Raw genomic sequence first — 15,118 nt, 5'->3', positions numbered from 1 at the left:
TGGGAGGGGCAATCGCCTCCCAGCCTTACTTCTGATTCGCTCCTTCTGCTTCAGCTGCTCTCGCCTTCTAGCAGCTCTGTGCACACACGCACTGGGAACAGGCTCCCATGGGTTCTCTGCTTCGCTGCTGCCAGGCTCCAAAGGCTCCAAAGACAGCACCCCACTCCCAGATGGACCTGGCCCCATCTCTGCATCAAGTGCAGGACCCTAGTCCAAATCCTCTCCAGACTACCTGCCTGATCCCCTTTCTTCCTCACTGTCTGACTCCACTGCGGTCTGCACCAGCTGCCGGCGAACCACAACAGATCAGTTCTGGAGAATCGGTAGTGGAAATTTTGAGTAGTTTGGAGAACCGGCAAATACTGCCTCTCACTGGCCCCGCCCCCATCAATTCTCTGCTTCCCAAGTCCCAGCTGATTGGCTGGGTCTTCTTTTGTTGCCCTGCCCAGGAGAACGGAGCTGAAAAGCAGGTTAGTGGGGTGGGGAGAGAATGAAATTTTGCAGTATCCTTTCCCTGTCATCCCCACCAACCCACGCCCACCAAGCCACACCCACAGAACCAACAGTAAAAAAATTTGAATTCCACCACTGGTGAGGAGGATCCCTTCTGAGATGCTACCCATGCCCCTTTTCTTTCTGTAGGCTGTTTTTTGCATAATGGTTGTCTAGGCTGCAGCTCTTCCTCCTCTGGTCTCCCGAGGCTATTCTCACAGACCATTACAGGTCGACTGAGAGTGTTTGACTGATTTAAATTCACCTAGCTGGCTTTATGTCTTAAGGGAGGACTATAAATCACCATCTCCTGGTTTTTAGTCCCCTCCCATCTCAGCTACTGTATTGAACTGGCATGAAACTGAATTTAAAATACCAGCGCAAAATCAAATCCCAAATCATCAGAGCTTGGCAAACTTATTTCACGTATAGATATGTTGAGGCTGTGAGTTCTGATGAAAATCGACTGATAAACCAAATAGAGGATATTAAACTCTTTACAGTCACTGACTTTTTCTATTAAAATAAACTATTCCACTTGATTGCATCACAGGGAGGAAGCAGAGAAGCTACTGAGATCTTCTTTCTCAGAAACATATTTCTGGCCGTTTTCTCACCAATTAATCTGACAGCAAGAAAGCAAAGATTTCTCCATCAGCTTTAACTGACCACCTGACATTTCATAAGCTGTTATGAGGTTGCTTTCAGAGCCTCTTCTTGCCTTGTCCTTTTCCTGTGTTACATAAAAGTGTATCTCCTTCCATTAATGCCCAATAATATCTCCAGGAAAGCAATTGGCTGCCACTGATTTAATACAGTGAGTGAAAATTCAGTTGGTGCGGCTCATTATGCTTGCCTATTCATTCATTCATTCATTAAATTTGTACACCACTCATCTCTTTATCAAGCAACTCAAAGCTCCATTGATAGTATTTAAACTAAAGAGAATCATGTTAGCTTTTATATTATCATAAATCTGAATGGTGCCTCTTATCAGTAATTTAGCTTGCATGTTGCACCAGTAATAATAAAACTGCTTTATGTACTTGTAGAGCATCTCATTGATTGATTGATTGACTGATTAGATTGGTTTGCCACCCATCTAGCCTCGAGATGTCTCTGGGAAGCTTACAACATTAAAAGGCAACAAAACCATGAAAAATAAATGCTTCTAATAACAGTAAAAATTACAATTAAAAAGATGGAGAGGAAGGGAGCCGGATGTGCAGGGAGTAGGGAGGTGGGAACTTCTCTTCTTGGTCAACTACCTCCAGTGTGATACATTCCTGGTGGAGCCTCAAATCAATTGGCAGGAAGATTAAGAGTATCTTGGCGACGTTTCGGCGAGGTCCCACTCGCCATCCTCAGACTGGGGCTTTCGACTTCACTACAAAACAAACAACCCAGGAGATTACAGCACAAATTCCAGGATATCTCCACAACAAAACTCACAAGGCCATCACACAGCCCATTATACCAACATCAACTCCATCAACCAATCAAGAGGCAGCAGCGCAGCCAACCAGCCTAGCACACCAGCCCCCACCATCAGTATTTATAGAGAGACAGCAGCTCCGATCACACACTGCTTGCACTGGCATGAAGCCAAAAGCACCAGTCTGAGGATGGCGAGTGGGACCTCACCAAAATGTCACCAAGATACTCTTAATCTTACATTGGAAAAGACCCAAACACACCTAGACCTACATACCTGTACCCGTGAAAATTTACGAAAACAAATATCGTACCTCTACGGGGAGGAAACCTTCCGGCTAACCAGGACCTGTGAGAAACTTGAAGTCCGAAGAGCCACCATCTTGTGTGATCTCACATTCCTACACAATTGCCGAGAAAAAAATGTGATTCCCCACATGCTTCCAACTCAAATTCCATTCCAAAACTTCAGCCACTGAAAGGATCCTGAAAAGAACAGAATTAGCCCTAATCAGAAACGAACTCCACAAGAAAAGATTCCTACTAGACCAAACCAACAGAGACCTACTCGCACTCCATCTCAAACTCAGCAACAAAATCCATCCAGCACTCTGGGACAAATCCAAACAACTAGACTTCTGGAGAGCCGAAACAGAAACCTCCCACAAGACAGACACACACACCAGGAAACTCCACAGACTAGAGAAACGCCAGAAACCCAACCCTTTCCCACAACAACACATGAAACAAACAGTACACAACATATCAGACAGAACCCTCACCATAGCAGAAACCAATGTCCTTTCCAAAGGATTCAACTTTGCAGTCGCCCCCAAACGCATCCCCACTGAAAACATTATGTGCGGAGTTGAAGCTAGCCCAACCAAAATCAATCCAGATGCAGCCAACAAAATCAGACTTGAAATCACCAACGTCCTCTGCTCCAGCACCCCACCCAGAAGCAACCAACACAGAGAAGAACAAAAAGCACTCACCAACCTGAGGAAAGACAGCGACATAGTCATTCTCCCAGTAGACAAAGGCAACACCACAGTCGTAATGAACACATCGGACTACCATTCCAAACTATCCAACCTACTCCAAGACCCTGCTTACAAACCTCTGAATACTGACCCCACCACCTACCTAGAAAAAACCACCAAATCCAAAATAAAAGCGTCTCCCATCAGCGAAGAGATCCAGCAGAGAATCATCCCCAGAGAAAAATCATCCAGATGCCCTAAGCTCTATGGCCTCCCCAAGATACACAAAGAAGGAATACCACTCAGACCCATAGTCAGCTCCATAGGCTCACCTCTACAGAACCTTGCCAAATTTCTCGCCAAACAACTCCAGCCCTACACAGAATCCATCACCTCACACGTACAAAACTCCTTCCACTTCATAGAAACAATAAAGAAACAAAACCTACAACCCAGCGACCTACTCATGAGCTTTGATGTCATATCCCTCTTCACCCAAGGACCCATCAAAGAAGCCTTGACAGCCCCCCCAAACACATCCTAGATCTGACCAACTGCTGCCTAACTAACACATACTTCATCCACAATAGACAAAGATACAAACAGATAGAAGGAGCACCCATGGGATCACCCCTCTCACCCGTCATCGCTAACCTATACATGGAACACTTTGAAACCAACGCTCTAGACAAATCCGAACACAAACCCAAACTCTGGCTCAGATATGTAGATGACACTTTCATAATTTGGCCACACGAGAAAGAAAAACTGGACTTCCTCACAAATCTTAACAACCTACACCCCAAAATACAATTCACCATGGAAACAGAAACCAACAACCAACTTCCCTTCCTGGACGTCCTAATTTACAAAAAACGTAATGGTTGCCTAGGACACACCATCTACCAGAAAAAAACACACACCAACTGCTACCTAAATGCACAATCCCATCACCACCCTGCACAGATCAATTCTGTAGCCAAGACCCTCATCTCCAGAACCAAACGCCTAGCTGACAAAGACCACCTGAGAACAGGACTACACACCCTCACTAATGTATTAATTTCCAACGGATTCCAAAGAAACACTATCACCAATCTAATCCGAAAAGAGATACCCCCCAAAAACCAAGACACAGAACAAGACAACGGTATCGCACTCCTCCTCTACATCAAAGGCACCACAGACAAAATCAGCAAAATTCTCCACAAACACAATATCAGGGCAGCCTTCGGCACTGACCAAAAAATAGCCAACAGCCTAATAAACCCCAAAGACAAGATCCAGCTAGAAAACCAAGGAGTTTATGAAATACCATGCAACAATTGCCCAGCCACATACATTGGACAAACCAACAGGAGAATAAATGCACGCATCGCAGAACACAAAAACGCAGTCAGAAGAGAAGAAAATACTTCCTCCCTCTTGCAGCACCTTAAAGCCACAGGACATGAAATTAATTTCAAAGGAACCAAATTAATATCCAACACTGAACACTCCAGCAAGAGAATAATCAGGGAAGCCATTGAGATAGAGAAACACCCCCATAACATGAATAGACGGGATGATACCTCCCGCCTCCAGACATCTGGAAGCTAGCCCTCACCAACAAACGAGTCCCAGCCACAAAAACCAACACCAGACCAGAAACAACAGGGGACACCACCACCAATCCCCCTCATCAGACCCAGGCCCAAGCCCATCCTATAAACGAAGGACAACCACCATCCAGAAAACAGACCACGGCTGCCTCGCCAGCTGTCACACACCCCAACTCTAAAACCAAACAAGCTGACACACGCCAAGAACACAGATCCAGACCCCAAACTCGAAGCCAGACGAAAACCGAGAATGCTACATCACAGCCACCCACTCAGGATATCACATCAGAAAACTCAGGAAATTACACCACAAGAACTCAAGAAGTTGCAACACAGCAAATGACCCAGAATATCACAGCAATAAGTCTCACAAGGTCATCACACAAACCATTACCCAAGCCATTACTACACAGGAGGCTAATGGAAAAGAGATCAAAACACAAACGACCCAGGAGATTACAACGCAGGACCCAGGATACCACAACAAAAGAACTCGCAAGCCTATCACACAAGCCTTTACCCAAGCTGTTAAAACACCAGAGGCTAATGGAAAAAAGATCACTATCAAACAAACGACCCAGGAGATTACAGCACAAGTTCCAAGATATCTCCACAACAAAACTCACAAGGCCATCACACAGCCCATTATACCAACATCAACTCCATCAACCAATCAAGAGGCAGCAGCGCAGCAACCAGCCCAGCACACCAGCCCACACCACCAGTATTTATAGAGAGACGGCAGCTCCGATCACACACTGTTTGCACTGGCACAAAGCCGAAAGCACCAGCCTGAGGATGGCGAGTGGGACCTCGCCGAAATGTTGCCAAGATACTCTTAATCTTACATGGGAAAAGACCTGAACCTACATACCTGTACCCATGAAAATCTACGAATATAAAGATAGATAGATAGATAGATAGATAGATAGATAGATAGATAGATAGATAGATAGATAGATGATAGATAAATCTTATCAACTTCTTTCATATTTTTTTCAGGTTTGTCCTTTATTTTTTTCCCAAGGAAATAGGTTAACTGTAAGTTCATATGTTAAATTGCCAGCAAACAACTGTTCTGCATCATCATCATCACAACTATTGTAGTTACTGTATATTGTACACAATAAATCCTATATTGAAAAGAATGTTGGGAATAGACTACTTCCAAGGCCTCTTTCTACATTGTAACCATGTTTGCGCAACACACTCAAATAAGCTAATAAATTCCTGTTGTTCAATATGCTAACCTTAGAAAATAAATTTCACAAAGAAATGGAGACTGCACTCTTTCATTTAGATGTGAGTGGGATCAAACCTAATTAATCTCTTTGTTTAATCCTCTGAAATTGGTCCTCCCTGTGCCCAGACAAAAACCCTGTAATCCCAATTAAACTAAAGAAGAGAGCATCCTTACAGCTCACAATACAACTCTAACAAGGGAATTGCAACAAAGTGAGAAACTCAAAGTTCCATCTTCAATCACAGACAAGCCTCCAATTATCTCAACATCCCACCTCCGTAACAAGGACTTCCCAGCTCTGCTGACACCTTCGAAAGGGCCCTTTTGTCTACCAATAGAACTAACCCCAGATAATATGGACAAGGATCTACCTAGGTTCTCCCAAAACTTTTCTCAGCCAATCAGATCCCTAGGATTTCTGACCTCATAATCCTCAAATTGTATAAAAAAATCTTTCATTTTCCATTGTTCAGAATCCTTCTTTCTGGTAAAGCCAGCACCCAATATCAATGCTGCAATAAACATGGTTGTTTCTTTTCACTGTTGGGTTCTGTAACTGATTTTTCCATGGCAAACCTTTTTCACCTTGTTTTTTTTCCTCTTTATAAGGATGCTGTACAAATCTGATACTTTTGGCTAATTTATGGTTCTAATTCTTCAAATGGGCTAATTATGTGACCAGCTAAAATATGTTGTGCAGATGCAGATGCAGATTACAATTCTGTGGTTGTACATTTTTCTTCCTGGCCAATCATATTAGCTTTCTAGTATCTGCTTTTTCAAAATGTAATTCAGGGAAGGAGCTCTCTTCCAACCCACCATCCTTAGATGTTCCAAACTGCTTTTCCCCTTCTGTTTCTTTTCTAAAAATAGTACTGCTTGTTGATTCCAATTTGAGAAGTATATTTTTTGCCAAGTTTGTAGAAATGCTGTGTTTCGTTTACCTAAGGGTTAGTTTTAGGCAATAGTTCTACTGACCCTTTTGGCTGTTTGTTACATCTTTTGAGTAGCCTAGCATATCACAAAAGGACTTAAATTGGATTGAAATATTATGATATAGTTCTTCATTTTTCCATGTTTCTTTTGAAAAATAATTGAAAATATGCCGTTATCTCCAACATTTGGAAAGAGAAGAAAATGACCAATATTGCACATTATACTGACTGCAGATTGTCCTCAACTTACTATTACAATTTCCATTGCCAAACAACACAGTTGTTAAGTAAATTTTACAACAATCCAGTCAGAGCTGAAAAGGTTTCTTGGATGAGAAGCAAAACGTCTTCAAAGAAAAACCAGCTGCCTCTTGAAAAAGCACTTTTGTGACAACCATGACCTGGAGGACTGAGAATCTCCATAGACATAAATTTTACAGCCTTTCTTCCTGTGGTTGTTAAGTGAACCTGGCTTTCCCATTGACTTTGCTTGTTAGAAGGTCACAAAAGGTGATCACATGAACTCAGGAGATTGCAAATAAATACATGCTAACTGCCAAGTGTCTGAATTTTGATCATGTGACCATGGGGATGCTGCAACAGTTATAAGTGTGAAAAATGGTCATAAATCGCTTTTTTCAGCGCTGTTCTAACTTCAAACAAATGCTGTAAGTCAAGGACTACTGGTGAAAAACAGGATCTTAATTTAAGTAAATTTCTGTATTCTGCCAATTTGGATCAGTGTCTTTGCATGTTTTATATCAGTATTTCTAACCTGCAGTCCTTCAGATGTGTTGGAATTTAGTTGCCATCATTCTTCAATCATCATTCATTGGAGATTATGGGAAATGAAGTCAACATATTTGGGAAACATAGATTTTAAAAGGTAGCTTTACAGAGATCTAGTATTAAATTTAACAGCAGTGCAAGCTGTAATCCCTCCCTCCCTTCCTCCCTTCCTGTCTTTTATTGGATATTTTAACAAAAATATTTAATCTTAAAGAAGAAGATCTTTAAAAAGTTAAAAATGCAAACAAGGAATACAAACTAAAAAGGGAAAGGGAAAAAAAAAAAACCTTATATTTTATCACTCTCAGAAGACACTGTTTTATCAATGAATTGATACAATAATATGAACAATACTGTAATATCTTGTACTGGTCATAATATTATAGTGAATTCATTGATAAAATAACATCAGCGAGCTCTCCAAACTTTTAGGAATTTTTTTTTGAAACCCACCAATAGTCAACATCCACCTTCCCACAAGATTTGTGGGGAACTGCCAGGTGATCAAAGTGTTTTTTTAAAAAAAAATCATTAGGATGGAAGCCATGCAGATCTCTTGGGTGGAATCCTGTTCCAAAGGGTAGCCATTGCAACAGACAAGGAAAGGAAGACCTGGTTTTGACATTGTTTCCGTTGGTACTCATTGCCTGATTATTGGGGGAATGGCCTAACCCGTAGCTTTTTTGTGGGATTCCACCCACCTTAGATGCATGTTTTCACATTTAATAACATACCTTGGAAAGATTAGCACTGCCTGATGGAACAGCAGAGATATTTATGGACCATTCTGTTAGTATAGTAGCTGGTTTCTGATGCTGTGGGCTTCACTTTGGAAAGGTATTTTAATGGCACAAACTTGGAGGCAAAGGTCACATAACAAACATTTCAAAAGCATCATTATTTGTTTGCAACTTAATTATACTCTATGTAATGGTATGTGGGAATGGCCTCAGGAGACGGGGTAGGGGGAGAAGATTGGACCAAGGGAACGGTCAGATAAGAGAGGACATAGCCTGCAGCTGGGTATTGGGTGGGGCAAGAGGCTTAGAAGGGGACCCTCCTTAATATATTTGAGCTGTAAAGGAGAGGTGGGGGACATATACTTTCAGACTTGCAAGATTCTGTTAATGTAGCCATACAATAAAGTGGAAATAGCTCATCTGGTTATGTTTCCTGTCTGGTCTGTTTGGGAAGGAGACAGAGAACTAAGAGAGGCTACCCTAAAAGTAAATAGACAAATCACAAAGATGTTGAGACTCTAGAAAGGGAAGAGAAGGGAAGAGCAACAAAGATGATTAGGGGACTGGAGGATAAAACATATGAAGAACAGTTGCAGGAACTGGGTATGTCTAGTCTAATGAAAAGTAGGACTAGAGGAGACATGATAGCAGTCTTCCAATATCTCAGGGGCTGCCACAAAGAAGAGGGAGTCAACCTATTCCCCGAAGCACCTGAGGGCAGGACAAAAAGCAATGGGTGGAAACTAATCAAGGAGAGAAGCAACTTAGAACTAAGGAGAAATTTCCTGACAGTTAGTTAATCGGTGGAACAATTTGCCTCCAGAAGTTGTGAATGCTCCAACGCTGGAAGTTTTTAAAAAGATGTTGGATAACCATTGGTCTGAAGTGGTGTAGGGTTTCCTGCCTAGGCAGGGGGTTGGACTAGCAGACCTCCAAGGTCCCTTCCACCTCTGTTATTCTATTCTATTCAAACATTCATACAAACCAAACCCTCCTATGTGTTATAATCTTGCTGATGCAGATATATATATATATATATATATATATATATATATATATATATATATATATATATATATATATATATATATATATGTAAATTGCGAAAGAACACTGCTAAGAAAAATAATATTTTGTCCTTTTTTTAAAAGAACTGATGCATTTTAGTTTGCTGGGGGTAAGCAGATATTATTATAGTAATTAAGTAATTAGAACTTGTAACTTGCTTTAGTTGGTGCAGTAAAATAGTGGCTGACACAAGCTGCATCCACAAAATATCAAGGTTTCCTATGCCAAGATATAAAACAAGTACAATATGTGGAGTCTGCAACAGAACATTAATGTTCTTTCAATTAGACTGGAACATGTTCCTTTTAACGGCATTTCCAGTTACAGGATACAGCAGAAGAGCAGGTAGTTTCTCGACATATGACCCCAATTGAGACTAGAACATCCATTGATGGTCATTAAGTGAGTCGTGTCTAATTTGATTTAAAAATGTTGTTATGGTCATTAAGCAGATCACATGCTCATTAAGCAAATCCAGCTTTGCCTACTGGCTTTGTTTGTGAAACCGACTGGGAAGGTTGCAGATGGAGCTCATGTGACCTTAGGATGCTGCAACTATCGTGCATGCCTCCCATACGCTGGGTGCTTGAATTTTGATCACATGCCTGCAGGGACGCTGCAACAGTTGTACGTATAAGGCAGTGGTGGTATTCAGTTTTTTTTACTACAGGTTCTGTGGGCATGGGTTGGTGGGCGTGGTGTGGCTTGATGGGCACAGCAGGGGAAGGATATTGTAAAATCCCCGTTCCCTCACCACTCCTGGAGGAAGATTACTGCGAAATCCCCATTCCCTCGCCACCCCACTTAACCTGCTTTCCAGCTCCATTCTCCTGTGCAGGGCAACCAAACAAGACCCAGCCGATCAGCTGGGACTCGGGAGGCAGAGAATAGTTGGGGCGGGCAGTCAGAGGTGGGATTTGCCGGTTCTCCGAACTATTCAAAATTTCCTCTTCAGAACCTGTCAGAACTGGCTGAATACCACCTCTGGTGTAAGGACCAGTTATAGGGTTTTTTCCCGGCATTGTTGTAACTTCGGATGGTCATTAAACAAGTGATGGTACATCAAGGATTACCTGTAGGCAACTTTGAGGGCCCAATATGCAGATTTGAAATGTTGGCATTATGGATACATTCATTAAATAATTGCTGGTGAAAGAAAGTTGCCTGTTCCAAAAGCAGCTTCCATAGTGAGCAGGACAGAATAACAGAAAAACAGAGTTTAAAGGGACCTTAGAGATCTTCTAGTCCAACCCCCTGCCTAGACAGAAATCCTACACCGCTTCAGACAAATGGTTGTCCAATCTCTTCTTAAGAACCTCCAGTGTTGGAGCATTCACAACTTCTTGGAGGCAAATCGTTCCACTGATTAATCGTTCTGTTAGGAAATGTCTCCTTGGTTCTAGATTGGATCTCTCCTTGATTAGTTTCTATCCATTGCTTCTTATCCTGCCTTCTGGCTCTTTGGAGAATAGGTTGACTCTCCTCTTCTTTGTGGCAGCCCCTTATCAGGGATGTCAAACTGGCAGGCTGTGGGCCAGATGTGTCCTGTGCAGGCCATGCCCATCCCAGCTCTGTGAAGAGAAAAAATGTTGCGAAATGTCACGTGACAGCAACATGACGCCACGAGTTTGACACCCGTGCCTTAGATATTGGAACATTGCTATCACCGCTATTACCATTAACATGACATCAGAAATTGAGAAATGGCTCTCTCTTGTACCTCTGTGCTATCCTTAGACACTGCTTAAAGTATTTTTGCAAATGAAGGGGATGATTTGCAGCAAAGTCAGCTGCTGTGTTGCTTTGTCCTATGACAATGCTGTCTTCCTTGTAGGAATAGAAAGTTTCCATTCCCAGTTGTGTAGAGAATTGTATTGTGATTTTTTTCCCCCTAGGGAGATAGAGAGCTTGCTAGAGATGCTGTTTTAATCTTCTATCTCATTAGGCTACTTACCCACAAAGTGAGAACCAATAAATCCACTCTTATTCATCTGTTCTTCATTTTTGTTTGTGCCTTCTGTTTTCAGCAGCTACCCTGATTTTCTGCATCTCATCCCATCCTACTTAAAGAAGTGTTTTCGAATGGTGCCAAATGAATAGACAGCCAGCTACCTGAGGTTGTTGTTGACTTGGCAGGGAACACCTCCTCTCCCCCCCAAACACACACACACACACACACACACACACACACACACCCCACACACCTTACATTAGCTATTTCTTGTGCAGAATTTCAGCAGACCAGCACCGGAACATTTGTTGTGTCTGGAGCCATCATTTTGTCTGTCCAGAATGAGAGACCAGCCATAGAATCAGTGGTGGGATTCAAATTATTTTACTACCAGTTCTGGGGGCGTGGCTTGGTGGACGTGGCAGGGGAAGGATATTGTAAAATCGCCAGTCAGAGGTGGTATTTGCCGGTTCTCCGAACTACTCAAAATTTCCGCTACCGGTTCTCCAGAACTGGTCAGAACATGCTGAATACCACCTCTGTGGTTTACCACCGGTTCAGTGGGCATGGCTTGGTGGGCACACATGCACACGCCAAACGCACACTTTGCGCATGTGCAGAGGCTTTCCTACTCACCTCCTGCAATCCTGCACTCTCCCTGTAGCTTCAACAGCTGACACGCGGCAATCTGCTGTGCCGCGCAAAGCAGCTGCGCTTCAAAAGCAGGACAGAAAGGTTAGGGAGCCCAGGCGGGCAGGTGGGCCCAACAGCAGCCTCTCAGAGAGAACCGGTTTGGTCTCAGCTGATCTTCAGCACTACCGGATGCCAGAACCGAGCCGAACCGGTAGAATAGCACCACTACCTAGGATGCGGGACAAGATGGTGCCTCATCCCAGTTCTTCTAACTCTTATTTCTACATGTTCAAATGGGCAGGATTGGGAAGCTACAAGCGTTTAGACCAGCCCCAGTACCTGCAATTGTTATATGAAATGAGAGCTCCTTGGTCCTTTCTGAGCTTAGTTGTTTTCTTGCACATTTGATGAACAATGGTCAGCACTGATGATGTTAACTAGTTTGTTAATGAGACGACTGCAAGAAAACAACCAAGCTCAGAGAGCACCAAGGACCCCTGATTTCAACCCTGAGCTACAAATATTCTCCCTTATTGGATGTTCTATCAACTGCTGATAGAACAGTTCCTGGCTAGATGCCTATGAAGCAGAAGGAAAGATGGGAAGGATACAGCTAATTCCTGAGGCATAGCCAGTGATTTGGTCTTTACAAAGAGAAGAAAAGGGGAAACAGCCTTCTGCTCCTGACAGCCTTCTCCTCCTAAAATCATGTCAGGTGAAGAGCCTCAGCCCTTAAAGCAAACCAATTCATTCACCTGCCATCAATTGCCATTTTAAAGCATCTCTTTTCAAAGCCACTTACCTCCTTACTTACTTGCTGCTGAAGGGTTAAGTCAACCTGTATATGTTCTATTAGAGGTGGGTTTTTTTTTTTCCTTTCCAGCATTTCTATGGCTTCATACAGCTTTTAAAAGTTATCTTTTCTCCTTCTGGCAAAATATGTCCTCAGCAACCACATTAACTGAACTGATGATTGATTGTACCTGAATCTTAGCATCTGCAGTATGTAAAATGGCTGTACACTGTCTTGTGCCTTAATGATTTGTATGGGCAGGCGATCAAGTTGATTATGGGGATATTACGGCTCCTGTAGAAATAAAGCTACAGCACTTGTGGCTTTTTAAGATACCCCAAAGAGTAAACTTTTCTGCCCCATTCTGATAGTCCAACTAATGGAGATAGATATATGTTAGCACCAGAAGAACAAAAGCTGGGTTAGTAATGTACTTATGAGACAGGTTACAACAAGTAGATCAAGATGGTTGGGGGTGAGGAATTGAAAATGAAGAAGTACAATATACTGTTACAGCAGTGGACTACTTAGCTACCTCCAAATGTTTGGGACTCCTCCTCCCCCATGAATTTTAGGCAGAATATCTGTAGACAACAGTTTATGAAAGTTGTGTACAAAAATATGTGGAAGGCACCAATTTGCTACCCCTGCTATCCTGGCTTTAAAAGTAATGGCTTCCTTTTTGCTTCTGTTCTTTATTACAGTTCTTTCCAGAGATCCATGCGGCCAAGATTCCCATCTTGGACTCTTCAAAAAAACTTTTCAGTCCTGATGGCTTGTACTATCATCTAATAACATAAAAAGCCAGGATTCAGCTATGGATGAGTCTACAGCTGAGATTGTTGGCCAAGCCACAGACATGTGGCTCAGCAAAGATGCTCAGATTGAGCTTGCCGAGAGAGTAGCTGCCATCAGTGTAACTGTTGGTCCCAATGGAATTACACCAAACAGTCAGAAAGCAACAGAAGAAAGTGTCCTTCTGTTATCAAATTGCACAGCTGAAAACAACCAAAGGAATGGGGTCAATGTTGATTCAGGCACCTCTGAAGAACTGGACGGCACCAATGAGTTGCATGAGCCAAAGAAGATCCCCAAAAGGCCCATTTTGACTGGCAGGAAGTATTCCCTTCAAGAAAAGACTACTGGAAATTACTTGAGTTCCTCTGATCTTCCAGATTTTGGTCCATATGCCACGGGACCCTCCACGCATATTTCACCACGAACAGGGAGGAGGCCGACAATAGAGTCCCACCGAGTCTCCATCTCAGATGCTGCGGTAAGTTTGCTCTTCGTGACCCACTCTGATGGCTAGCTATTATGTTCTCTGGGAATGTCTATGGAGATTCTCGGTCATCTAGGTCATGGTTTTTCCAAAGGTGCTTTTTCAAAAGGCAGTTCTGACTGGAGAAGCTTCTTCAATGAGAAGCAAAACAATTTCAAGAGAAAAAACAAAGATAGTCCAGTTGCCTTTTGAAAAAGCACTTTTGGGACATGTCTGTTGGGGATGACTTTAGTTCCACAATGCAAAAAGGTCCACCCAGCCTATTACTCATCTTTAATGCAAGCATTCCTCCCAGCTACCAGTCTATCTGAATCATAATTTTATCACCTGCCCCTTCCATTTCTTTCTACCATCATTTTTGGGTGCATCTGCTTTGGCACATATCTCCAGAAGTTTTCTCTGTGGTGATAGTTTGCTGATTATTATTTTATTGGCTGACGTCTGTAGCGTTTCCCAGGGGACTCACATAAGCCTGGAAAGTAAGCAATTTAAAAATTAAAAATTTTAATTTTAATGCAGGCTATTGGTAGCTGCCAAAATCCACATAACACTCTCACCGGCTGATGTATTGTGGCATCAACTTTCATTAAGTCAAGTCTCCTTTGTCTTCTGCTCTTAGTGAGCAGATATATTTATATTTGTATCCCAGAAGAAAAGTATTTTAATATGAATTGTCAAGGTAAAATGACCATGAAATGCAAGAGGTTCATAATCAGGCCTGTGACTTCCCTTTCCAAATATACTCTAGTTGTGGATTGACTAATTCCTTTGTAATAATAGTAGCTATTTTTGTATCGCTTTGTAAATTTATCAGCAAGAGAAAAACCAGTTATTTAAGACATATTTCGGTGAAAGCCAATGAAATTTAGTAAATAAAAAAAGAATCCCTAATATTTTGGGGGGGAGGGGAGACCAGAAATTTGCAATTTTGAAAATATGCAGTGGGAATCTTAGGATGTAGTGCTTCCTTCTTGATTCAGCCATTAGGTATCTCCAATGCACCTACACACAGAGCTGTTGTTGTAGAGTTGCTCTATCTTCCGTTTAGAACAGGGATGTTAAAGTTGATTTCACTGAGGGCCACATCAGGGTGGTGTTTGACCTTGGGGGTGGAGTGTGTGGCCAGAGTTGGCATGGCCAGCTCAATGTCATTCATGTTGGGGGCTTCCCCGGC

The 15,118-nt window shown here is 42.4% G+C and overlaps 1 protein-coding gene across 2 annotated transcripts in view; it reads left to right on the top strand.

Moving 5' to 3' along the window:
- CAMKK1 (calcium/calmodulin dependent protein kinase kinase 1) overlaps nt 1-15,118 on the top strand; it is a 127,425-nt gene that overhangs the window by 37,543 nt on the left and 74,764 nt on the right. For both annotated transcript variants that reach the window (XM_026708422.2, XM_087926972.1), the window contains exon 2: nt 13,367-13,938. In XM_026708422.2, coding sequence (XP_026564207.2) covers nt 13,480-13,938 — 459 coding nt within the window. In that variant the 5' untranslated portion in view covers nt 13,367-13,479. The remainder of the gene's footprint in view (nt 1-13,366; nt 13,939-15,118) is intronic.

Source organism: Pseudonaja textilis, chromosome 1 (genome assembly GCF_049901715.1).
Source record: "Pseudonaja textilis isolate UNSWEBS1 chromosome 1, rPseTex1.2, whole genome shotgun sequence".
In the NCBI taxonomy this organism is placed as follows: domain Eukaryota; kingdom Metazoa; phylum Chordata; class Lepidosauria; order Squamata; family Elapidae; genus Pseudonaja; species Pseudonaja textilis.
The sequence above is the reverse complement of the archived record's forward strand: the minus strand, read 5'-3'. Positions and strand labels throughout refer to the sequence as shown.